Source organism: Mustela nigripes, chromosome 7 (assembly GCF_022355385.1).
Source record: "Mustela nigripes isolate SB6536 chromosome 7, MUSNIG.SB6536, whole genome shotgun sequence".
Taxonomy (NCBI): Eukaryota; Metazoa; Chordata; class Mammalia; order Carnivora; family Mustelidae; genus Mustela; species Mustela nigripes.
In genome coordinates this window covers 36842240-36868115 of record NC_081563.1, presented here as the reverse complement: position 1 = coordinate 36868115, position 25876 = coordinate 36842240, and the positions used below count along the sequence as shown (strand labels likewise).

The following is a 25876-nucleotide window of genomic DNA, read 5'->3' as shown; positions in this document are numbered from 1 at the left end:
TCCCATGATGTAAAATATTTATAAAGTAAATGGTGTCAGAAATAATTAAAAATTAAAAAGTTTTGGTTAACAGGGATGTTAACTCATTGAGAACATTGTTTAATGATAGTTAAGCATTGCTATTTGAAGTTGCGTATTTTGACTATTGAATATTTACTGAAGTATTTCAGCAGTATTTTATATGAACTTATTCATGTAGAAATTACATGTTTTTGATAGAATGTCCTTTATTTTCCAAACTAGAGTATTTCTTAGAGGAAAACGGGAGCTGTTAGTAATTGCTAGGGCAGTAGGTATAAATCAGTTCTGTCTCAGGCTAATCTGGACTGTTGGATGTCTTATTTCTGATCCACAATCAGTGAGCGAGAGGAAAGCTGCTCTGAAACCTCTTGCAGTTCCTGTTGGATTCAGTAGTTGGTTTAAGTTTCAAGTGGTCAGCTGGGAATGTTTTTGTCCCACTGGGTCTGTACAGTTCTCTTTTCAGAGTAATTGGCATTTACACTAAAGTAGTTAAAAAAAAAACCAAAAAAACTTTCTTATTGAAAGAGGAAAAGAAATGCATATGGGAAGCATACTAAAAGTAATCTTTGCTTTTAATAGTGCAAACATGTTTGCAAGCAATTAAGTTTATTCTGCCAAAGGAAATAGCTGTTCAGATGCTTGTCAAGTGGTACAGTGTCCACAGTGCTCCAGGAGGACCCAGTTATCATTCCGAGTGGAATTTATTTGTGACTTGTCTCATGAACATGATGGGTTATAACACAGATCGCTTAGCATGGACCCGAAATGTAAGTACATATAATTGTGTTTTTTTTCTGAGTTATGCTGTTGTTACCAATGTAATGTTTGCATAATTGGTAATATAGTATTTACAGTATGTAACAGATCAATTTACTAATAGGTAGAATAGACCCAGGCCTCTTCAGCACAGTAGCATGATAGTGTAGCACTGTGACTGATATTTCTACAGCACTAAGGAAGTCACTAAGGAAGGTAAAAATTATGTAATATTGGCTGATCCCATGATGTAAAATATTTATAAAGTAAATGGTGTCAGAAATAATTAAAAATTAAAAAGTTTTGGTTAACAGGGATGTTAACTCATTGAGAACATTGTTTAATGATAGTTAAACATTGCTATTTGAGGTTGTGTATTTTGAGTATTTAATCAACAAAGTAGAATAATACTAAGGCTTATTGTGTCTACCTGTATGGTAAATCACAGTCATTTAATATTTAAAGATTATATTTTACTAGTAATTATAATTATTGAGTTTTGTAACATGGGAGAACATGTTTGACTGTAATTTCTCATTTCATCTTTGTAAAATGCCTGGAAGTTATGCTAGGATTAGTAGTAATCATCTTGTTTTTATTAATGAAGAAACTGAATCAGAGAGAACACAGACTGGTGATTTGCTCAAAACAGGGCCTAGACAGTGTCTTCTGAATGATGGCTTTAGTGTTCTCTGTAGTTCATACTGTTTTCACATCACAAATTGCTTAGTTTTTGGGGAGGAAGGTTTGATTTGAGGGTGATTTAAAGGACTTTAGTCTAAGTATCTACTCTGTTAATGATATAAAGCTGTATCCCTCATTCTATCCCAGAAGCTTTCTTATAGGCCTTTAACAAGGTTATTTAGAAAACCAGCAGAGTAGTGTCTTCAGTATTGATGATTCCTTTTGGGTCTAGAGATAAATCCCAGGAAAACCTTGCCTGGGTTACTCTGAAGAAAATCACTCTAGAACATACTTACCTCTGTCTGGTAACTCAGCTGTACATTTTAGTCTCATACTAGTAAATTCATTTAAAAAATCATTTTTTTCTTCATTATGACTGTACATTCTTACAGAGGAAAATCTGGAGAATTGAAGAATTAAGAAAATAATTCTACTCAGATAACCACTCTGAACATCTTTGTATTGCCTTTTAGATAAACACAACAAATGAGAAATTCCAATATCATTAAAAATTCTTAGGAAACACCCCCATTTTATCATCTTCATAATAGGCTACCAAGTGGTTTTATCAAAATTAACCAACAGCTAATAATAGTTATTATTAGCATTGTTAAATCAGTTTTTTGTTTTTCCTCATTAGGAATAGTTTGCAAACACATATCTTATAGCTCTAGTCCTTTCCTAAGAATTTAACCTTAGAAGAGCTATTACTAGGTCAAATAATTTTCAAAAAGGGTTGTCCAGTGGACATTCTCACTAGCTTTATTTAGAAGTGCCCATTACAGTATAGTGAAATGGTGTGGTGTGGTGAACCTTTGCCAACTTAGTGAGATATTTTCTCTCATTCCTGTCTAAGTAAACGGGAAATCTTTTCAGATTCTCATTGGTCATTTATTTATATAGGCTCCATGCCCAGCATAGGACCCTGAGATCAAGACTTATATGCTCCATCAACTGAGCCAGGCAGGAGCCCCTCTCATTGGTCATTATGGTTGCCGGTTTTTGACTCACATTTCATGTCCTGACCTGTTTCATTTTCTTCTCTGCCCAACAGTCAAAGTAATCCTGTCTGACAAAGTCAGGTCATGTTACTCTGTTCAGAATCCTCTAGTACCTTTCTTTCCTACTCAGAGTAAAAGCCAGAAGTCTGCGAGGTGCCATGTGACCCATCCCTCTCTTACTTCTCTCATCTTGTCTCCTCATCCCTGCCTTGCTCACATTGTCCCCGCCACACTGGCATCCATTTCTCTTCTTAGAACACACCAAGCGTGTTCCTCTTTCAGGATCTTTGCACTTGCTATTAACTCCGGAGAAAAAGCCTTCTTCCAGACAAGACAAGCCTAGGTCTTCTTCAGGTGGCATCTCAGTCCAGCCTGCTCTGTCCATTCCATGTGGTATTGTTACTATTCCACATACTTTTTTTTATCCCCTTTACCTGTTTTATTTTTCCCTTAGCACTAATTAAATATGCTACATATTTTACTTATTTATGTTGTGTGTCTCTCTTCCTTCTAGAATGTGAATTTTATGTAAGCAGGGATTTTTCTTTAGTTTTGTTCACTGTCTCTAGGACCTGTAGTAGTGCTTGGCATAGATGGATACTCCGTGAATTTGTTAAATGAATGCCCTTTTACATCTGAATGAGATACTGTTTTTAAGAATTTGTGTTTATATTATCATATGGAAGAATTTTCCTCTGAAATTTCCTTGAGAAAAACCTTCCTGGGAAAATAGGAACAATTTTCTTATTTTAAACAGTTGCATGAAAACTACTTTATTCTACATTTTCTCATTCTTCATTAAATATGAAGAAATTGAGCCTTACTAGGAACTGAGGATTTCAGTAGTGCTTCAGCTTTTTGTGGTTGTTGTGTGTGACTGTGCTGTGGAACTCGTTGATGAATACAGGTTCTTCTGCCCCATTCTCTGGCAGAGAGCCAGGGCCTCCCCTCAGGTTTCCCTGTTATGATGGAGCACCCACCATTTTTTCTTTTGTAAGGAGGGATGGGGCTCTCTGACTTATTTATTGGATAACAGTCCTAAAAGAAGGAATAAGGAAATCAGTTCTGAGGCTGAGTTGCTTCACATTTATTTACAGGACTGCATAATTAAACCCTTGCTATTCTTTTGTCTTTACATCAAAGCTCAGGATGAAATGGCCCTCAGTGGCAAATGATTTCCATTTTGCTTTGTTCAGATTTATTCTTTTTTGTTTTCATTTAAACAATGGCGGGGAGAGTAGGCAGTACAGAATTTTTGCCAATGACTAGTTAAATGATTTTTGGCATTTCTTTGGGTCTTCCTTAATTTACTGATGTGTTAGATGAGAGTACTGGGCCAGATTATGTTTCCTTCTGGTTCTTCCATTCTGTGAACAGTTGCATCTGGGGTTAATGTTTTGTGTCCTTCAGGATGCCCATATTTTCATTAGTTAGAAGTTGAACCTCTGCTGAAGGCCAGGCGTGATGCCAGGCTTTTCAGATATGCAAGGTAGTTAGTAGGTAGTTAGGCAAGGTAGTTCCTCTCATGGAGTTGACGGTGTGAGGAGAAGGCAGATAAGTATTTTACATCAGGTTATGATAAAGGTCAGGGATTTACTGCAGAAGTGTATAACAGGTAGGTAGCCTGCAGAATATTAAAATAATGAAAATAAAATAGATCCATATATGCTACAAAGAGGTATCCGTATCAGATAATTTCTGTTGTTTTCATAACCCTAGGTCTTGAAATGTGGTAACCATAGCAGGAATGAACATTCTTTAGACTGTGTGAGAGAGAATGTGTGTATGTAGGTGTGCATGTATGCACTAAATTTTTGTTGAAGCTTTAAGATAGCTAACAGAAATGCATCCTTTGATTTTTACTCTCGTCATTTTGTTTTTTGATAGTTTTGTCTGTGAGTTGGATGTGTTTCCTTTGAATAGTTCTTAAGAAAACCTTTTCTATTGATCAGTTTTAAGAATTACTCAGTTCAAAAAATACTTTATTCCATTTTATATTTAGTATTTAAATATCTTATATTTATTACATATTAAAAATAATTTATAAAAATTAAAATATTTATATTTAAATATTCAGCTTTAAAAATTACCTTATTGCTATCTTTAGTTTTTTTTTATAGAAATCAACTTTCATGTCAGTGATATTGATTGATAAAATGTAAATTTTTTTAATAAGGCATTGGAAAATAGCCATTGTCATATATGGGCTTATGGTTGATTCATTGGTAGTTCAGTGCCCATGTGAAGTAGCAGAAGTGGCAAAGGTGATGCGGGGGGAACCAAATAAGAGTAAATGTTGAGAAAAGTGCTTTTATATAACTGTATTAGTTAGGATAGGCTACATATGATAGAAAGCTCTCAAAAGATATAATGACTCACACAATAAAAACATTAAGTCTTGCTCATATAACACCACTTAGCAGGTAAAGAGGCTGCACAGTTATTAGGGACCCAGGCAGAGAGAGAGAAAGAAAGAAAGCACAAGAAGGGAGAGGGAGAAGCAGGCTCCCTGCTGAGCAAGGAGCCTGATGCAGAACTTGATCCCAGGACCCTGGGATCATGACCTGAGCCGAAGGCAGAGGCTTATCCCACTGAGCCACCCAGGCGCCCCTTAACATCCACTTTCATTCATGGTTATGCTGTCACAGGGTCATACCTAACTCAGGGAGGCAGGGATATGTAGTGTGGCTGTGGGTCCCAGAGGAGGAGAACTCTTTAAAGAGTAGCTACCTGCCTCTTCCCTAGAATTGTTAGCCTGTCCACTATAGACAGACTCTAAATAAATGTCTGCTTGTTTCTGACATTTGGCTAACATTGGGTGTACTTAGCGAATTTGGGATATGGCTCAAGGTCCTTGTTCTACTAAAGCAGTGTTGATCTGTGTCATCACAGAAGTTGGGTTGGAAAGAAACCACAGTTGCAGTGCCTGTGAGCCAAGGCACTGTAGTAGATGCCTTGCATATATGATTTCGTTTCTTTTTCACAGCGACCTGAGAGGAAAAGTATTCATACCATGTTTTTCTGGATGAAAAAATGAGTTTTGGTGACTTTCTTTAGTTTCCATAATTCATGGAACTGATATTTGAATTCTTTAAGTTGAACAGCTAGCAGTGATAAATGTATATGATTTTATCTTTTTTGGGGTTGTCTTTTTCAGTTTGACTTTGAAGGATCACTTTCCCCTGTCATTGCACCCAAAAAAGCAAGGCCTTCTGAGACAGGATCTGATGATGTAAGCATTATTTTTCTTGCTACTACAAGTTCATTTTTGGGTACTTTTGTTGATTTGTGTATCTTTTAATACCTTTTGCTTTAATACTGTATAACAGTTATTTTGAAGGTTGGATATGTTATGTTTTCTGTGGTTATTCATACACTTTTATCTTTAATGATCATTTAAAATTACTGAACATAGGTAATACTGCATGATTTGAATTTGGATTTGTTGATGTTTTCCTGCTAATTCTGAGTTAGGTTCTCAATCATATTAGATTCCATGGTTATATTCTTAAGTGATTAAAAATTTTTTTTTTAAAATTGAGGTATAGTTTACGTAAATGAAATGCTCAGATCTGAAGTTTAAAGTTTGATCAGCTTTGACAAATGAATACTCAAGTAACCTATACCCCTCTCAAACACAAAACATTTCTATTATTCTGTAAAGTTTCCATGTGCCATTTTTTTAAAAGATTTTATTTATTTATTTGACAGAGAGATCACAAGTAGAAGAGAGGCAGGCAGAGGGAGAGGGGGAAGCAGGCTTCCGGCTGAGCAGAGAGCCAGATGATGGGCTTGATCCCAGCCCTGAGATCATGACCTGAGCTGAAGGCAGAGGCTTAACCCACTGAGCCACCCAGGCACCCCTTCAAGTGCCATTTTTAATCATTCCCTTTCTCTATTTTTGAAGTAACCACTGATTTGAATTGTGTCACTATAAGTTAATCTTGCCTGTTCTAGAACTTGATAGAAATTAAATGTGGTACATAATCTTTGGTATAAGGTTTCTTTGATTCAGCATATTTTTGAGATTCATCCCAGGCGTTGCAGATATCAGCACTTTGTGCCTTTTATCGTTAAGTAGTATGAATATACCATAGTTTGTTTATACATTCTGCTGATGGATACCGAGGCTATTTCCATTATTTGCCCATTATGAATAAGGCCACCATCAGTATTCAGGGACAACTATCTGTGGACGTATATTTTCATTTCTTCTGGATAGATACCTAGCAGTGAAATTGATGGGTCCCAAACTCATTATACTAAATTACACTCTAATGAGTGATATATGAGAGTTCCTCTTGTTCTTCATCTTGGTCAACATTTGCTGTTGTCAATCTTTTTCATTTTAACCATTTGAATATGTATAAAGTAATTTCTCTGAGGGCTTAATATGCCTTTTTCTCAGTACTAATGCTGTTAAACACTTCTTTATGTGCTTATTAGCCACTTACATATCTTTTTGTCAAGTTTGTGCTCAAACCTTTTAACAATTTTTTTAACTGGATTTTTAGAAATATTTATTGAGCTGTAGAAGTTCTTTATATATTCTGAATGAGAGTTCTTTGTTTTGTATGTCTTAGTATATGGCTTAATAGTGTTTTTTAATGTGATTTTTTATTTTATTTAATTAATTATTTGACAGAGAGAGAGAGAGAGACAGTGAGAGAGGGAACACAAGCAGGGGGAGCGGGAAGAGGGAGAATGAGGCTTTATGTTGAGCAGGGAGCATGGTGTGGGGCTTGATCGCAGGACCCAGGGATCATGACCTGAGCCAAAAGCAGACGTTTAATGACTGAGCCACTAAGGCACCCCTGAACAGATTTTTAAAAATTTTAGTTACTCTTAACAATTTTTTACTTTTATGGCTTATTCTTTCTGTATCTGGTCTAAGAGTGTTTAAGTTAGAATAACACACTGTATTAAACCTTACAAAAGCATCAGTAAATTCCAAGACCTGAAAATAGGATAAACCATATTCTCAACACAATACAATAAATCAAAGTAGAAACCAAAACAGACTCAGTACTTGGAAAATGGAGTACAATCAGTGTGAATGTAAAATTCAGTTGATTATTAGGTTGTAATTCCTAGCCAGAGCATCTTATAAATAAATATACAAACTGAATACAAGTAGACTTCACTCTTTATCGAAACAGATCAGTGTAGTGGTCACTAAACTTGCCTATATACACTTCCCACCTTTTATTCTTTACTTTTGGCCTCATAGGAAATCACCTAAGATAATCTTAATTTCTTCCTCAATCTCTATAAATAGTGGAATTCTTCTCTCAGTCTCTTTCCTAATACGGCACAACTTAAACTTTTCAGATGGCTTTTGAAGTGATTTGTCTTAATGTCTATTGCTGGCATCTGGAAATTGCTTAGCTATTTTGATGTAGGTTTTAATTTTTTTCAACTTAATGTAAAAATAGAACTTGTATTGTTTTAATGATGACATTATAAGGAGGCATTATTTAAAAAATCCATATCTTCTTTATTTTCTCAGGACTGGGAGTATTTACTAAATTCAGACTACCACCAGAATGTTGAGTCTCATCTTTTGAATAGATCTTTATGTTTAAGTCCTTTGGAAGTTTCACAGATGAAGGATGAAGATTTTTCACAGAATCTCATTCTGGACTCTTCTACACTTCTGTTTACTCATATACCTGCAATTTTTTTTGTTCTTCATCTTGTCTATGAGGAGCTTAAGTTGAATACTCTAATGGGAGAAGGAATTCGTTCACTTGTTGGCCTTCTTGTTCAGTTGGCAAGGTAAGTGTTACTTGTAGATTAGAAGCTGCCAAGAGGTCCTGAGATGACTTGATCTCAGCCATGAATATCATATAGGAACCTTATAAATAAATTTCTGAAATCTACCTTTTCAGAAAATCCAGAGCATTTTCTATAAACCACAGAAGTGTTTTAAGGTACTGCCTATGTAAAGCCTTGTGGGCTGTTAATGGGGTTCTTAGTCTTTGTCCTAAGATTAGTGGGAAGTCCCAAAACTGTGTTAAATAATGGAGGTGACCTGTTCAGCTCTTCATTTTGACGAGATGACTTGGCACACTGGGGCGTTCTGTAACACCTGCTGTTTTGTAGTAATACCGAAATTCAAATAGGAGGTATGGTTAACATAATTGTAGTTTACATAGATGAATTATAGATATTATGACCCCTATTTTAATGATGGTGAAACTTGTCTAAGGTTGTTCCTAAGAACATGAATATTATTTGCTAGTTGAGAGTTCTTTAGCTGTGTTTTTGTTATCTCAGTCTGTGGTTGTCCCTGTCTTTGAGGCTCTTGCAGTGTATCCATAATAAGATTGTGTTTGGCACTGAATTCTGAAGGTCACATTTAGGTGCTGTTTCAGCCTTTGTGACCCTCGGTAATAAAGAAAATTGAATTTGAATTGAAATGTCAACCTCTGAGTTAAGATGATAGCACATTTTCTAATTTCTACGATCTTCCTTGAAACTTTGAAATTCTTTTCTGAAATGTAGCAGTTTTAATTGATCGTCAGTTTCTCTTATGATGAATCATTACTATCATGAAAATTCTTTTGTAATGAAATGACTTCCAAACTCTAACCATGGCTTTCTGAAATAAGTAACATTTTTATAATGTTTTACATTTTAAAGCTATTTTTTACATACATTTATTATTTAATCTTCAAAACTTCTGAGTGAGTGAAGGAGAATTTGCCTACTTCCTGGAAGAAAATACTGATGTTCATAGAGATAACTTGCTGAAGACAACAAAACTAACAAATAATAGAGGAGAAACTAGTTTTACCCCCATAAAAGTTACGTAGCAAAAAGTTTGAGTTGCATTTGTTATACTGGGCACTTCAAGGTCCAGAAATGGAATAAAAGGATTGTAGATTTGGTTATCTTCTTTGTCATAAGTTTTTTAAATTGAGAAGTTGAACCGATGAATCCTTTCTTTGGGGGAAAATACTCTACTACCTTTCTTGGGATTTCTTTTTCATATGCTTTTATTGTTTTAGGGATTTAAAATTGGAACCTTATGTAGATCATTACTATAGAGATTACCCAACACTTGTCAGAACTACTGGACAAGTATGCACAATTGATCAAGGTAAGTGTTTATATCATTAAAGATTTTCTAAATGGTGAGTGATGTTTGCTCGTATTTTTATCGGTGAATAGCACTATATTTCCTACCATTAGTCTCTAAGTCAGAGGTGATATCTTTCCATCAGGTAGATTTCAGTTTATAGTGTTTGATCTCTGACTTACCTAGTAAGAGATAGCATTAACTTCTTCAGTGTGTGGGAAAAATTCTACCCATCCTCATGTGCTAAGGATGCTTTTGCCTTAGACTTGTCTAATCAGTAGCCAACAACCATCTGTTATTTCGTAATGAAAATTCAGTTCCTTAGTTGCATAAGCCACATTTCAAACTTTCAGAAACCATATAGGGTAGTGGCTGCCATATTGGATAGTACAGGTTATAGAACATTTCCATCACCACTCTACTGCCCTAGACCTTGAACTATAGGTACTCACGATTGGAACCCAATTGTTAAGAGTGGAATCCTAGGTTTCTCTTGTTTTCTCACCGTTAGGATTAGGGTACAAAATTTTAGTTAAATTCTTTATGCTTTGAGTACAAAAATTTGTTAAATTTCCATCCAGAATGGGATAGTAGTCATTTGATTTACATATTATAATATAGTCAAATATTTTCTGTGGCAGAAAACATGAAGTATTTTGGAGAAAAATGTTATTCTGTTTCCAAATGGCACATACTGCCCATTTTCCCTTTAGAATAAAATGGTATTGTGGGGTGCCTAGGTGGCTCAGTTGGTTGAGTATCCGATTCTTGATCTCAGCTCACGTCCTCATCTCACACTCAAGAGTTGAAGCCCCATGTTGGGCTCTGCACTAGTCATGGAACCTACTTTAAAAAAAAAAAGGAATAAAATGGTATTATCTTAATGTATTCTTATTCTTACATTCTTTATAAATGTTTGCTCTAATTCTAAAGGTCAAACAGGATTTATGCATCATCCATCATTTTTTACTTCTGAGCCACCAAGTATTTATCAGTGGGTGAGTTCTTGTCTGAAGGGTGAAGGAATGCCTCCCTATCCTTACCTTCCTGGAATCTGTGAAAGAAGCAGACTTGTAGTCTTGGTATGTATTGCCTACCTTGTTTATTTTTTTCTTTTTCTTTTTATTTATTTATTTAATTTATTTTTTAAAGATTTTGTTTATTTATTTGACAGAGAGAGAGAGAGATCACAAGTAGGCAGAGAGAGAGAGGAGGAAGCAGACTCCCTGCTAAGCAGAAAGCCTGATGCAGGGCTCGATCCCAGGACTCTGAGATCATCACCTGAGCCGAAGGCAGAGGCTTTAACCCACTGAGCCACCCCGGCGCCCCTATTTTTTTCTTTTAAACTTAATTTTAAAAACTATACAAAAAATGAACTTTTTTCATTTTGTGTACATTCTTTAAATTTCAGCAAATGTATAGTTTCATGTAGTACCACCATAATTAGGCCATAAAACAGTTTTGTCACCCCCAAAACTTCGCAAAAGCTTTCGCGATTCATCCAAGTTGTTGTCTGGTCAGCAGTTTGTTGCATTTAATTGCTGAGTGCTAGTCCTTTGTGGGATATTTCACAGTGGTTACCCATTCACCTGTTGAAGATATTTCGGTTGGTCCCAGTTTTTGGCAGTTATGACTACAGCTCCTATAAACATTCATGCCTAGGTTTTTGTGTGAATGTAAGTTTTCATTTCTTAAGGGTAGATATCCAAAGATAGGATTGATGGTTAAAAAAGTAAGTATTTTTCGTTTTCCATTGGATAGTCTTTGCTGCATTGTTGAAAATTAGTTGACCATAGAGTTGAGTGTATATTTCTGAGTTCTCTATTCTGTTCCATGATCTGTGTGTCTGTTTTTGTGCTAGGACCATACTGTCTTGATGATTACAGCTTTGTAGTAAGCAAGAAGTCTGGAATTGTGATGCCACCAGCTTTGGTTTTCTTTTTCAACATTCCTCTGGCTATTCAGGGTCTTTTCTGATTCCACACAAATTTTAGGTTTATTTGTTCCATTTCATTAAAAAAAGTTGATGGTATTTTGATAGGGGTTGCATTAAATGTGTAGATTGCTTTAGGTAGCATAGACATTTTAACAATATTTGTTCTTCCAGACCATGAGCATGGAACGTTTTTTCCATTTCTTTGTGTCTGCCTTCATTTCTTTCATGAGTTTTCTATAGTTTCCTGAGTACAGATCCTGTGTCTCTTTGGTTAGGTTTATTCCTATGTATCTTATGGTTTCAGGTGCAATTGTAAATGGCATCAATTCTTTAATTTCTCTTTCTTCTGTATAGAAGTTGGTGTTGGTCTATAGAAATGCACCTGATTTCTGTACATTGATTTTATATCCTGGGACATTGTTAAATTCCTGTATGAGTTTAGCAGTTTTGGGTTGAAGTCTTTTGGCTTTTCAACATAAAGTATTATATCATCTGCAAAAAGTGGGAGTTTGACTTCTTTGCCAATTCAGATGCTTTTTATTTATTTTAGTTTTCTGATTGCTGAGGCTAGGACTTCTAGTACTATGTTGAACAGCAGTGGGGATAGTTGGACATCCAATCATCTATTTATTTATTTATTTATTTATTTATTTATTTTTCCCCTCTAAAGATTTATTTATTTATTTATTTATTTATTTGAGAGGGAGTGAGTGCAAGTAAGAGAGAGCATGAGAGGGTAGAAAGTCAAAAGGAGAAGCAGACTCCCTGTGGAGCTGGGAGTCCGATGCAGGACTCCATCCTGGGACTCCAGAATCATGACCTGAACTGAAGGCAGTTGCTTAGCCAACTGAGCCACCCAGGTGCCCTCCAATTCTTTTGATACCATTTATTGAGAAGACTCTCCTTTCTCTATTGTTTTTGCACTTTTGTCAAAAATGAATTTGCCACAATATTGTGGATCTCTTTCTAGGCTTTCTATTGTAGTTCACTGATAGTATTGCTATCCACACGGTGTTGATTCCTTTTTTTTTTTTTTGATTCCTGTAGCTGTATAGTGAGTCTTAAAAATTGGTTAGTGTAGGGGCACCTGGGTGGCTCAGTGGGTTAAAGCCTCTGCTTTCAGCTCGGGTCATGATTCCAGGGTCCTGGGATCGAGCCACACATTGGGCTCTGCTCGATAGGGAGCCTGCTTCCTTCTCTCTCTCTGGCTGCCTCTCTGCTTACTTGTGATCTCTGTCTGTCAAATAAATAAATAAATAAATAAATCTTTAAAAAAGTTTGGTTAGTGTAATTACTCCTTTTGTTACTCTTCTTTTTCAAAATTGTTTTAGCTATTTTAGTTCCTTCGCCTTTTCATTTAAATTTTATGTTCAGCATATTTATAGCTACAAAAAAATTCTGCTTGAATTTTTTCTCCAAAGAAACATCTTTACTTACTTAAAAAAAATTAGTTCACTTTAAATAGTTAATACATGTCCAAGGTCAAACCTTCAAATAGAACCAAAGGACTTTGGTAAAGGTGAGTCCCTTCTCCCAAGGGCAGCTAACCTACAGGTCCTTTGCGTAGCTTTCCAGAGGTGGGGCCTTCCTAGGCTTATAGGAGAACCCCATGCTTTTGTTTCCTCCACAGATACCACCTGAATGTAAATGTCTTTGTATCCCACATCTTTTCCTTATTCTGCATTCTGCTTTGCTTCATGTTGAGAGAAGCTTTAGAGTCCCCTGTGGCTCTGAAACAGACGTGTAAAATAGTGATTGTGCTTTTTTAAAAAAATGGTGGTAAAATCGACATAACATTTATTATTTAACTTTAAGTGCAGTTAATTCAGTAGCATTAAATACATTCACAGAATATTAAGATCAGGTTAATCGCAGAACTTTCACATCCCTTGATGCTTTTGTCGAGAGATTTAAGTGAAACCACCAAATACCTTGGTCCTTTCCAACTCTGCTGTATTGGGGGTAGACTTGGTATAGTCTCTAGTCACAAAGAGGAGCCAGAGAAATATGAATATACCAAGCTGGTCAACCTCCAACTTAAATTATGTTAGTCAACTTATAGATACTCTGATTATGGCCTTTTTTTTTGTTTTGTTAAATAATGATGTCAGTTAGGTTCAGGATTATGTCATTTGTGATGCTTATATAGGATTTTTAAGATTCTCCAGCATTGTAGTAAAGTTTTAATAGTATTATGCTACTTTTTTCTAGAAAAAAAATAAAAGCTACTTTCAGGTACAACTCTTGGTGGTAGTAGCAAGTAGCTAATACTCAAAGGAGAACTTTGAAGGCCAAAGTGAAGAAGGGTGTGGGGTAGGGTTCACCTAACAGAAGCAATCCAGGTTTATGAGTAGAGAAAGTTTGGTAAATCTGCATAATGGAATACTACTCAGCAATAAAAAGAAACAAACCACTGCTGTATGCAGTAATGTGAATGAAGCACAGAGGCGTGCTAATTTAAAGAAGTAGGACATCGAAGATTACCTATTCTAAAATTTCATTTATGCAACATTGTAGAATAGGCAAAACTGCAGGGCAGGAAAACAGGTGAGTTGTTTCAGGTGCCGGGTAAAAGAGGAGTGGATTGACTACAGAGGCTATAAGGGAAGTTTTTGGTGTGATGTAAGTGTTGTATATCGTGATTGTATTAGTGGTTATATTATTGCATAATGTTTGTCAGTACGCAGAACTGTATACCTAAGATGGATGGATTTTCCTATACATAATTATATCTCATTCCTTTAACAAATAATTTTAATTTTCTCCTTTTGCAGAGTATTGCACTCTACATACTTGGTAATGAGAACTCTGTTTCTGAGGATTCCTCACAGTATTTATCCAGAATAACTATAGGTAAGTCAGTGTAGTGATAGGCTTCCCAAAATGAATTTTTTTCCAAAACAAATTTTCATAAATGTTGATATCAGAGTTGAAATTAAAAAATGAAAAACTTCCTAAGTGTGTGTTTTAGAGGCCACGTCTTGCCTTATTTTTGAGGTGACCTCTTGTACTGTTGTAGCCTGCAGTCCACAGCTGATTTTCAGAGACCAGGAGTACTTCAGATTTAATAAGTTTTTTGTTTTCTTAATGAATGTAAAAAGGGTTAGGGTTAGAGTTAGTATTTCCAGTCTGCCAATGGACAGCTTATTTTGTTATTTTTTAGGAGTTGTTTGTGAATTTTTATTTCCTAATATCTTCTACATGTTATATGTTTGCTTTATGAGGATGACTATCTAAGTAAAATTTCATTTTGTTGCCTTTTAGCCCCTCAAAAGTCACAAGCAGAACAAGAAGAAAACAGGTAACTTTTGTTCAGATTGTACTTGTATATTAAAAATAGAAAGCACTATTTTGTTTTACTGTTGAATAACTTCATGTTTCATTCCCTTACAGGTTTAATTTCAAGCATTCTACATCAGTTTCTAGTCTAGCTGAACAGTTAGTTGTCTGGATGACTAATGTAGGTAAGGTAGACCTTGTTGGCTTTCTCCATGTCTTTGAGATGCTGGTGAGAGCCACCTGCTTTCCCCAGACACGTCCTTGTTAGTAGGCCCTGTTTCCTCCCAGTGAGCTAGAACTGGGTGGCAGGACAGGGGATCTCACTCTGTGTAAGTGAGAGGAAGATTGTGGCCCATCAAGCCACAGTTCCTTTCCCTGACATTGTCACAACTTCCATCTCATAATCCTGCTATATCAGCTTTTTATCTCTCACTGGGTAATTTGCCTCTTATTTGCTTATTTGCCTCTCACCTTAGAGCAGTCAAAGCTGTGACTATGCAGACTGGCCTCAGAATGGAGGACTGTGGTTATTACACGTTCAAACTTGAAGCCATTGTAGTGCTCACATATCAGAAGGGAGGATTTCTGGCAAAATCTAAAAGTAATTATATAGACATTTCAGGGTGCTTCTGAAGAATATAGGTTAGTGATTTAGGCTCCAAGATGAGGATACAGTTGGGAGAGAGGGCAAGGGAAGAAAGGAGTTCCCTATTCCCTTTTCCCAAAGCCGGTGCTCTTAGGCTTTAAATGGAGTAAAATAACTAGACTTTCTTTTTTTTTTTAAGATTTTATTTATTTATTTGACAGAGAGAGAGAGAGAGAGATCATAAGTAGGCAGATGAGAAGGGGAAGTAGGCTCCCTGCTGAACAGAGAGGCCTATGTGGGGGCACTTGGGTGGCTCAGTGGGTTAAAGCCTCTGCCTTTGGCTCAGGTCATGATCCCAGGGTCCTGGGATCAAACTCAGCAGGGAGCCTGCTCCCCCCCCCCGCCTGCCTCTCTGCCTACTTGTGATCTCTGTCTGTCAAATAAATAAATAAATAAAATCTTTAAAAAAAAAAAAAAAAGAGGCTGATGTGGGGCTTGATTACAGGACCCTGAGATCATGACCCGAGCGGAAGGGAGAGGCTTAACGCACTGAGCCACCCAGCTGCCCCTAGAAATTTTTTTTGAAAATGAAGAACTAAGAAAAACTTTAAATTATGGATTTGAAGATATAACAAAATGGCAGTGTTCTAGAATGGTATGTTATAAAGTAATGAATATTATAGGTTGTCTAAATTCTTATTTCAAGAATATTTTAAATGACTTAGTTTTTGCTTTTATTTTGTATGCTTCCTTGGAAAATTATAATAGTTGTCATATAAAATTATAGATAGGATACCTGTGCTGGAAAGTATTAGATAAGCTTGTTATATTTGTATACTGTATAATATTTAGTAAAAGTGTTATAAGGAAACATTTTTGCCTCAATAATTAACTTTCAATATTAATAATATATAATAGAAATTAAAATTTAGAAAATCATTATAATAAAAATAAATTTTATCAGAGGATCTGAAAAATTTAAAATATGAATGTATCGGGTATGTAGAAAATAATAGTACAGTGAACATTGTTGTATACTGTTTACCTACCATTAGAAATAGAACATTACTAGTGTACCAGAAGGCCCTGCAACTCTGCTCCACATGTAATCTTCCTCTCACCCACCTTCCTACTACCCATAATCACAGCCTTACCTGAATTTTGTATTAGCTCTATTTTTTTTATAGTTTCATCATCCGTGTTGTATGTCTTTGAACGTCATATAAATGGATATAGAGATAAATTATTTTTTTCTCTCACTTCCTCCATGTTGACTTGTATAGCAGTAGGTCATTCATTTTCACTGCTACATACTACGTTGTTTGACTACAGCACTATTTATCCATTCTGTTGATGGGAGTAACTGTTTCCTCCCTTCCCTCTTTTTGTCATAGTGAATAGTGTTGTTACTGAATGTTTTAATAGTTGTGTCCTGGGGCACTTGTGTACAAGTTACTGTTACTCCTATTAGTGGACCATAGAGGTGGACCTATCTGTACCTGCCATGGGTTTTCCAAAGTGATTGTACTGTCACCAGCTGTGGGTGGGAATTTATATTGCTCTACATAGTTGCGAACACTTTCTGTTGATTTACCTTAATATTGGTCAGTAAGTGTGAAATTATAATTGTAGTAACTTTTTTTTTTAAAGATTTTATTTATTTATTTGACAGAGATCACAAGTAGGCAGAGAAGGCAGGTAGAGAGAGGGGGAAGCAGACTCCCCGCAGAGCAGAGAGCCTGATGCGGGGCTCGATCCCAGGACCCTGAGACCATGACCTGAGCTGAAGGCAGAGGCTTAAACCACTGAGCCACCCAGGCGCCCCAATATAATTGTAGTAATTTTAATTTGAGTTTTCTTGATCACTTTTCATATGTTTATTGCCCATTCGTGTTTCCTCTCTGGGAAATGTTTCTGGGTTTCTGGTTGTTTCTCTCTTTCTTAAGGTTTTTCTTTCTTTTATTATTATTTTTTAAAGATTTTATCTATTTGACAGAGTGAGTTGAGGGAGCACAAGCAGAGGGAGGGGCAGAAGGAGAGGGAGAAGCAGACTCTTCACTGAGCAGGGAGCCTGATGCAGGGCTCAGTCCCAGGACCCTGGAATCATGACTTGAGCTGAAGGCAGACGCTTAACTGGCTGAGGCACCCTGGTGCTGTTTTTAGTTCTTTTCGTTCTTATACTAATGCTTGCTGTCTAGACACTAGTCTGGCAGGAAGATGAAAAAAGTCGATCTGTCTTTTGTCAGAATAGATATTGATTAACTTGAGTCCGAGGATAATTGGGACAGTGGCAGGTTTAAATGAAACATTTTCTCCCTTCGTTTCATCACAAGGTTTCACTTTGAGAGACTTGGAAACTCTTCCCTTTGGAATTGCTCTTCCCATCAGAGATGCAATTTACCACTGTCGTGAGCAGCCTGCTTCAGACTGGCCAGAAGCTGTCTGTCTCCTGATCGGACGTCAGGATCTTTCCAAGCAGGCCTGTGAAGGAAATTTACCCAAAGGGAAATCTGTGAGTATCAACATAGAAAGTTCAAAGTTCAGATTTAGTCTCAAAATCAAAGTAGAAATACTCTTCAATTTTTTCTTAAGTGTTTTTACAAGTGGTTATATCGGTTTGTCTTTTACATTGTATGCCATATGGGATTTACTATTGGGCAGATTTTTTTACTTGTGAAGTGAACATGAGAATAAGAGATTTTTTGAAGGTTTTGTCTTGCCTAGAACTTTCTTTCCTTTGAGTCAGGACAAGTACTGAGTCAGTAGATCCACTACCATGACTCTTTCTTTACTTGTACTGTACTGGTAATTAACTACTTTGTGACTATTACATAGAAAAAGAGGGAGCACATGTATCTTCAATTTGGATATGTTAACTATTTTCTCTTTTATACTTCTTTGATGTGTTGAATTTCTAGAATTTAATCTTTTAAATAGGTGTAAATATATGTTTAATCACATAAAATTGAAGTTGCAGGCAAGAGTTTTTTTTGAGAGCTGGGATGAGAGACACTGAAGTTGTTTAGAAGATGTCTTAGGTTATTCCTCCTGATTTTCTATCCTTCATCAGTCTTCCTCTGCTTTTATAAAGAATGGGTTCTGAGAAGGCTACAAGTAGAAAATGAAATACATCATTATTCTTTGATTATCTCTCTTTTAAAATCAGCCTCTTTTAAAAACTTAAACATGGAATTTTGACTTTTTCTAGAACTCTGTTTAAGTTAAAAAAACATAAATGGTAGCACTGCATTACTCTGATGGTCATAGGATTTAAGGATGGTTTTCCCACTCTTGGTAATTCTTTAACTTTGGATTTTTTTTTTTCCCCCAAGAGTGAGCAGGGTGGATGGGGGCAGGGAGGGAGCGAGAGAATCCTGAGCAGGCTCCACCCAGCATGAAGGCTGACATGGAGCTCCATCTTACAACCCTGAGATCATGACCTGAGTGGAAATCAAGAGTTGGACTCCCAACCGAGCCACCCAGGCAGCTTGTTTATACTTTGTTTATATCGCCCAGAGAACAGCACAAGCTTGCCTCATCTTATATTAGCTTTTGAACCAACACCTACTCATCAAAATGGTGTAACTATTTATAATCCACATTAGGTCTTAGGCTATTGATGCTTCTTCAGAGCTTCAGAGTCTGTATCAGAATTTTATTTCTAACATCAGAGTTGCCTACTCAACCTATGAGAGTAGCAGTTTCCATGGGATTCCATCTCCAGCAGGGTTGGCCCAGCACATCTCTCTCTTAATCTGCACTCATATAATAGCTCTTAGTTGAATTAGTGTTTGTCCTACTTTAAACAGAAAACCATTTTTTTTTTTTTTGCTAATAATATGATTATCCTTTCCTTTACCAAGGGAAGTTTTAGCTTTAGACCTCATTTGTTACTATGAGTGAGAGCAGTTTAATATCATTAGCATTAAAACCAAATGGCATTGATAATCTTTGATCTATTTAGATATTGTTTTGAGTAATTCTATCTAAATTCAGTTTGTTCCATTATTCGAGGTTATATTTTATGTTATTTGAGGCTACCTTTTATGACTCATTGAAATTCAGTTTATCAGCTATTTGGATCTATACTTTATAGTTAACTCACCCAGTAGAATAGTTTTATTTAAAGTTAGATATTCCATAGGACCTATAATGAATATTTATGAACTAAGCAAGGGATTAATTAGTCATATCTGCTATAATTTTTTTTGACTTTTTTTTTTTTTAAAGATTTTTATTTATTTATTTGACACAGAGAGAGCACAAGCAGGCAGAGAGGCAGGCAGAGAGAGAGAGGGGGGAAGCAGGCTCCCTGCTGAGCAGAGAGCCTGATGTGGAGCTTGATCCCAGGACCCTGGGATCATGACCCGAGCTAAAGGCAGAGGCCTAACCCACTGAGCCACCCAGGCGCCCCTGCTATAATTTTTTATAGGTTAATGTTGCTTCTCTGTTAAATGATGCAAAAATTTAGCATTTTAACTGGGAATTAATCTTGTTAAAGGAGTGTAAAATTCTTGAGAGAAAATGAGAAGATTTTATACTGTGCTCATCAAGGTTGCAGTGTGATTGAATTTTTTGATGGGGAAGACTCATAGGAAAACACATGCTAAGTTTCTGAGGACAGAATGATAATTAAGAGATTAACCTTCTTCTATTTGTTTTGCTGTTGCCACTTTCTGATTAAGAAATTTTTAAGATATCCTTACTTAAAAAAAAAAAGATGAAAATCAATAATGATCCATTTAAAGTACTAAAGTAAGGGCACCTGGGTGGCTCAGTGGGTTAAGCAGCTGCCTTCGGCTCAGGTCATGATCTCAGGGTCCTGGGATCGAGTCCCGCATCGGGCTCTCTGCTCAGCGGGAAGCCTGCTTCTCTCTCTTTCTCTCTCTCTCTCTCTCTCTCTGCCTGCCTCTCTGTCTGCCTCTCTGTCTGCTTGTGCTCTCTCTCTGTCAAATAAATTTAAAAATAAATAAATACAAATAAAAATCTTTAGAGTACTAAAGTAAGAAAATATTGTTCAACTTCCTCCAGCCCTTGGCTTATATCCTTCCAGGTTGTTTTCTTCTGCTTATATTAATCAAAGATAATATTTGTTTGTATGGGCTCTTTAGTAATAGTGAGTGGGTTTCATGTTCCACTTGCAATAATTTGTTTCCTTTTTAAGATATAGTTAGGATAACTATATTTTAAGATATAGTTTAGGATATAGTTAGATCTTTATAAGTTATTTAGAATGTTTCAATGGAATCAGCTTCTTGACTATTGTCCTAAATTTAATGTTTTTCCCTTGGCTCAATAAAGAATTTTCCCAAGTGAGCAATATAATTGTACTTTTACAAAAGACTTCTAGGGCGCCTGGGTGGCTCAGTGGTTTAAAGCCTCTGCCTTTGGCTCGGGTCATGATCTCAGGGTCCTGGGATTGAGGCCCGCATCGGGCTCTCTGCTCGGTAGGGAGCCTGCTTCCCTCTCTCTCTCTATCTGCCTTTCTGTCTACTTGTGATTTCTGTCTGTCAAATAAATAAATAAAATCTTAAAAAAAAAAAAAGACTTCTAGATAAGAGCCCCAATATACATGGGAACCCAAACCAGCCTTGCTTTGGAATGTATATTTTCTCTGTATGATAGAGAGATAGATGGTTATAAATGCCCCTACTTCCACAATTCCTGTTTGAATTTGCTTTAAGGGGCTACATGGAATGTGATTTAACATAGAAACAATTTAAGTGTGGTGTATTAGTTTCAAAATATAGCCCACTGAAGCCATTTTAACTCTCAAGTACATCACGTGTATATCCTTGTGTTCAGTAAGTGCATGGTGTTTGGTTTTTAAATTATTATTACAACCAAGTCTGTTACTCAGGTGCTCTCATCAGATGTTCCTTCAGGAACAGAAACTGAGGAGGAAGATGATGGCATGAATGACATGAATCAGGAGGTTATGTCATTAATATGGAGTGAAGATTTAAGAGTGCAGGACGTGCGAAGGCTTCTTCAAAGTGCGCATCCCGTCCGTGTCAATGTAGTACAGTACCCAGAACTCAGTGACCATGAGTTCATTGAGGAAAAAGAAAACAGGTAAAAGAGGCATGTTGTTATCTGTTATCAGTGTTTAACACTGAAATCCCTAAAAAGATAGTTAAGAATTAAAAGTACCATGTGATTTAAGTTTTTATCCATCCTCGGTAAACCATACATTTTTTTCAAAATATTTTGGCATTTGGTAACCCAAGAGTATCTGATGACATAAGTGATCCTCCTTCTCCTAAAATACAGCTTTGTGCTACTTAGAAAAGGTGACTCTGGGACCATTTTGCTTAGCTACCATAAGAATTTACTAACAAAGCAAAACTCTGAACACAATCTTCTGTATCTTGAGGAGGAAAAAAATGTGTGTGTGTGTGTGAGTGTGCGCGCGCGTGCGTGTGTTTAGTGTAGCTTAAGCTTATACCAGTATTTTTTACCTGATATGACAGGTAATACTCTATAAATCTTCTCTACTGCCAATCTCTAACATATATTATATCCTTTGATAATAGTAATACTCAGTAGTAACCATCCTGTAACATTCCAGAGTCATTGCCTTGGGACAATTCAACTTGTATTTGAAAATTCTCTCCTGTCCTATTACCTGCCATGTCTCTGTCACCTGTCACTTTTCACCATTATTCTCTGGTTCTCCTTGCATTGCTTATGGTGGTCCTGCTTTACTGAGAAGGATCATCTATTACCTAGCTGCAGGATGCTGAAGATCTGAGTTTGTCCTAATCTGCCTCTCACTGTTTCCTCTCCATCTGTACTTAGGTGTTAGTCACCCATAATTGAAGACTCTAAGGGACAGAGAAATTGTGTGAAAACATAGTAGTTATTGTAGACTGTGGATCTGATGGGTGTCTTTGCATGAATTACTTAACTTCTTGCTGCCTCCTTTAAGAATAGGCTTAATTGTAGTATTCATACCTCATGGGGTTGCTCTGTGTATAAAATGAGTTATGTCTATATCGTGCTTAGAACACTGCTCTGTATGTAGTAAAGCTCAGTGCAGTTAGCCATGATTATTAACTGAGTTCATTGATATATGAAGCTAGTTTTTTTTTTTTTTTACCTTTATAATTAGTGACATCTCAGAAGGGATTACAGTGTTTTGTTTTCATTATTACAGTTTTGTGGTTTCTGCTGAAAAGTTCTGTGGGATATGGCCTTGAGTTTTTCAGATTCTAAATTAACATGGGGCACTATTCCTAAATAATCTTGGGACCAACAGATTTTTCTTACCAGAAAAACTAGAAAAGCAGCTGTATGTATGTACAAGTTAGGGAGAGAACATGCTTATGAATAGCTTTGAAGAGAAAAATGTTAGCCTCTGCTTGGGTATTTCTGTCCCTTAACAACACAAATACCTTAATAAGAGTTTGATTGTTGAGTGTTTCCTGGTTATAAATGCCGCTATTTCCACAATTCCTGTTTGAATTTGCTTTAAGGGGCTACATAGAAACAAGTTAAGTATGGTGTATTAGTTTCAAAATATAGTCTATTGAAGCCATTTTAACTCTAAGTATAACATTTATAGTGCTGTTAATCCTGTAAGTCTTGGGCGCCTGGGTGGCTCAGTGGGTTAGGCCTCTGCCTTCGGCTCAGGTCATGATCTCAGGGTCCTGGGATCGAGTCCCGCATCGGGCTCTCTGCTCAGTAGGGAGCCTTCTTCCCCCACTTCTCCGCCTGCCTCTCTGCCTACTTGTGATCTCTGTCTGTCAAATAAATAAAATTTAAAAATATGTGTATTAAAAAAAAGATATTTGAAAAATAAAATCCTGTAAGTCTTAGCCATCATGTAAGTGAAACTAATTCTTGTTTCCCTGAACACACCATGAAATCCACTGACTTCTAATATAGGAACTTCTTCCTTTCTGTCTACAGGTCACAGAAGTGACACTTCTTTTTTTTTTTTGAAGATTTTATTTATTTGTTAGAGCATGAGAAAGAGATTCATGAGGGGCACCTAGGTGGCTGGGGGGGGTAAGCCTCTGCCTTCGGCTCAGGTCATGGTCTTGGGGTCCTGGAATCTAGCCCCACATTGGGCTCTCTGCTTGTGGCTTCCCCCTCTCTCTCTGCCTGCCTCTCTGCCAACTTGTGGTCTCTCTTTGTGTCAAATAAATAAATAAAATCTTTAGGGAAAAAAAAAGGGAAGGAGATCACAAGCAGTGGAGAGGAGTAGAGGGAGAATCAGACTCCCTGCTGAGCAGGGAGTCTAATGTGGGACTCTATCCCAGGACCCCAGGATTATGATTTGAGCCGAAAGCAGATGCTTAACTGACTGAGCCTTTCAGGCGCCTGCAGAGGTGGCGCATCTGAGGCTATGTTGGCAAAAAAGGATGGCAGGAGGATCCCAGATATACTGAAGGCAGCTAGACTGAAAATAGCAAAATGAGGAAACACAAAACATATTATTTTCCTTTGATCAGGTTAGCATCAGAATGGCATTTTGGGTTTCTCTTTTTGGTTGCTGAGGGAGAGTTGGCTTGGTTTATAGACCAAGTTTTTCACTCAAAGACTGGTTTTCACTCAAAGCAAGTATGGAACAAAAGAAATGTGTATCTCCCTTAGAGTTTCTAAGAACAAGAATATTAAAATGAGAATAACCATGTTTGGATGATTCATCTGCATCTTTGTATGAATTTACTATGATGTGATTTCCTCTTACATAGCAGTTTTTCTTTTGGAATGCTTAACTACAGATTATGTTCCAGGTTTTTTTTTTTCTTAAAGATTTTTTCACATGTTGGTTTTGATTTTAATTATAGATTGCTCCAGTTGTGTCAGCGAACTATGGCCCTTCCAGTAGGACGAGGAATGTTTACCTTATTTTCATACCATCCTGTTCCAACGGAACCACTGCCTATACCCAAATTGAATTTGACTGGTATGTTAAATTCTGGGCTCAGTGAGAAAGGAAAATGGTTAAGTATATTTTTAGTGGAGTTATTGAATTATTTTAGTTAAAACCAAAGGAATGTCTCTACTGATTTAAGATATCAGCCACTCTAGTGGATGTTAGAGCACAAATAGGAAATCAGACTAACCACTGTGGAAAGTCACATGCAGCCCATTACTAAATTTTACTTTTAATGAGACTGTTCCATGATACAAAAAGGCACTTGGGAAGGTTTAGAAAGATGATGATAGTGAGATTACTGGACTTTAAATAATCTTAAAGTATAATATATAAAAACATTGTATCTTAATGTGTTTTGTTTTATCTTATTATGAGTATATGATCCTTGTACAAAAACACAAAAAGATACTAAGCAGAAAGAAACAATGCTCATGTATAGTATAGTATAGTAGTCCCACTTGGTAGAGTGTTAATGTTTTGGTATATATCAATTTTATTCTTCTAGTTTATAATTTTATATATTTTTAATTATCAGAAAATTTAACTCTGTTTTAGAAATTATTTTCAGATTTAGAGTAAGCATCCTTTCAGATCTAGCATACATAGGTATACAATTATGTATATAGGTAGGTAGGTATTATGTACAGATATTTTTAATCAACTTCATTTTTATTTTTATTTTTACTGGTGGAATATAGTTTAGGTAAACAATGTGATTTTTGTTGGAAATTACTTTTTTTTGCTATTATAAATATGCTGTCAGGTTATAGTAATTTATTTATATTAATTGCTTTAGAGGTAGAACTACCAGCGCAGCAAGATTTTAAGGTTTTGATATAACATATTGTCAAACTACCTTTCTGATTCGTTTTTTGAATTTTTACTTCTGTAAGATGTAAGTGTGTTCCTTTCCTAATATTGATTACAGTGGGTTTTATAGTGTTTATTCACCTGATGCTGGTAAGAATATGTTCTAAAGGTGACAGTTGTGTACAGTTGAAATTATCATTGAAAATTCCTAGAGGTATAGTATGTGTGGTTTTATGAGACCTGTACAAGATGTATTTATCATACACATAGTAATGTATAGTGTAATCATATATACTAATAGAATTCCACAATGTTTTAAATTGCATAATTTAAAAAAAACTAGGGTCCCATTCAGATACATGGAGAGCTCATACTTTCAGTAACATATGGAAAATGAGATCAGCTGAATGAAGAATACATTTTCATCTCCAATATTATACCTATTGTGGAGCCCTGATCTTATTTAGAAACATAGCAAGCAGAATTACCTTCAATATTTGTATTGTTCTCTCAGAAAAGGAGCTGTATGGCAAAATCTGAATAATTATTGAATCTTCATGGAGAGTGGGCTATATAGGTGTTTCTTCTGTTAGTCTTTCAGCTGTTTGAAGGTTCCATATAAAGAATTTGAGTTAAAAAGAAAAGAATCTCATGTAAAACTGGCAAATGTTAAAATGTATTAAATCTGGGCATTAATGCTAGGGTGGTATTAAAAAAATAAATGCATGAGTCATCTTTTTTCCCCCTGCATACATTTAGTTGAATTTGCATGTTTAGAATGTATTTCTGACATTAGTCTGAACTTTTATTCTTTTAGCCATTCTGGTAC

The 25876-nt window shown here is 36.1% G+C and overlaps 1 protein-coding gene across 7 annotated transcripts in view; it reads left to right on the top strand.

Moving 5' to 3' along the window:
* The window catches only part of ANAPC1 (anaphase promoting complex subunit 1), a 102082-nt gene that overhangs the window by 27087 nt on the left and 49119 nt on the right, over nt 1–25876 (top strand). For all 7 annotated transcript variants that reach the window (XM_059405600.1, XM_059405594.1, XM_059405596.1 and 4 more), the window contains 11 exons: nt 601–788; nt 5620–5694; nt 7972–8240; nt 9476–9567; nt 10480–10628; nt 14257–14335; nt 14747–14783; nt 14876–14946; nt 17681–17859; nt 21208–21422; nt 24146–24264. In XM_059405600.1, the coding sequence (XP_059261583.1) occupies nt 601–788; nt 5620–5694; nt 7972–8240; nt 9476–9567; nt 10480–10628; nt 14257–14335; nt 14747–14783; nt 14876–14946; nt 17681–17859; nt 21208–21422; nt 24146–24264 (1473 nt within the window). The remainder of the gene's footprint in view (nt 1–600; nt 789–5619; nt 5695–7971; nt 8241–9475; nt 9568–10479; nt 10629–14256; nt 14336–14746; nt 14784–14875; nt 14947–17680; nt 17860–21207; nt 21423–24145; nt 24265–25876) is intronic.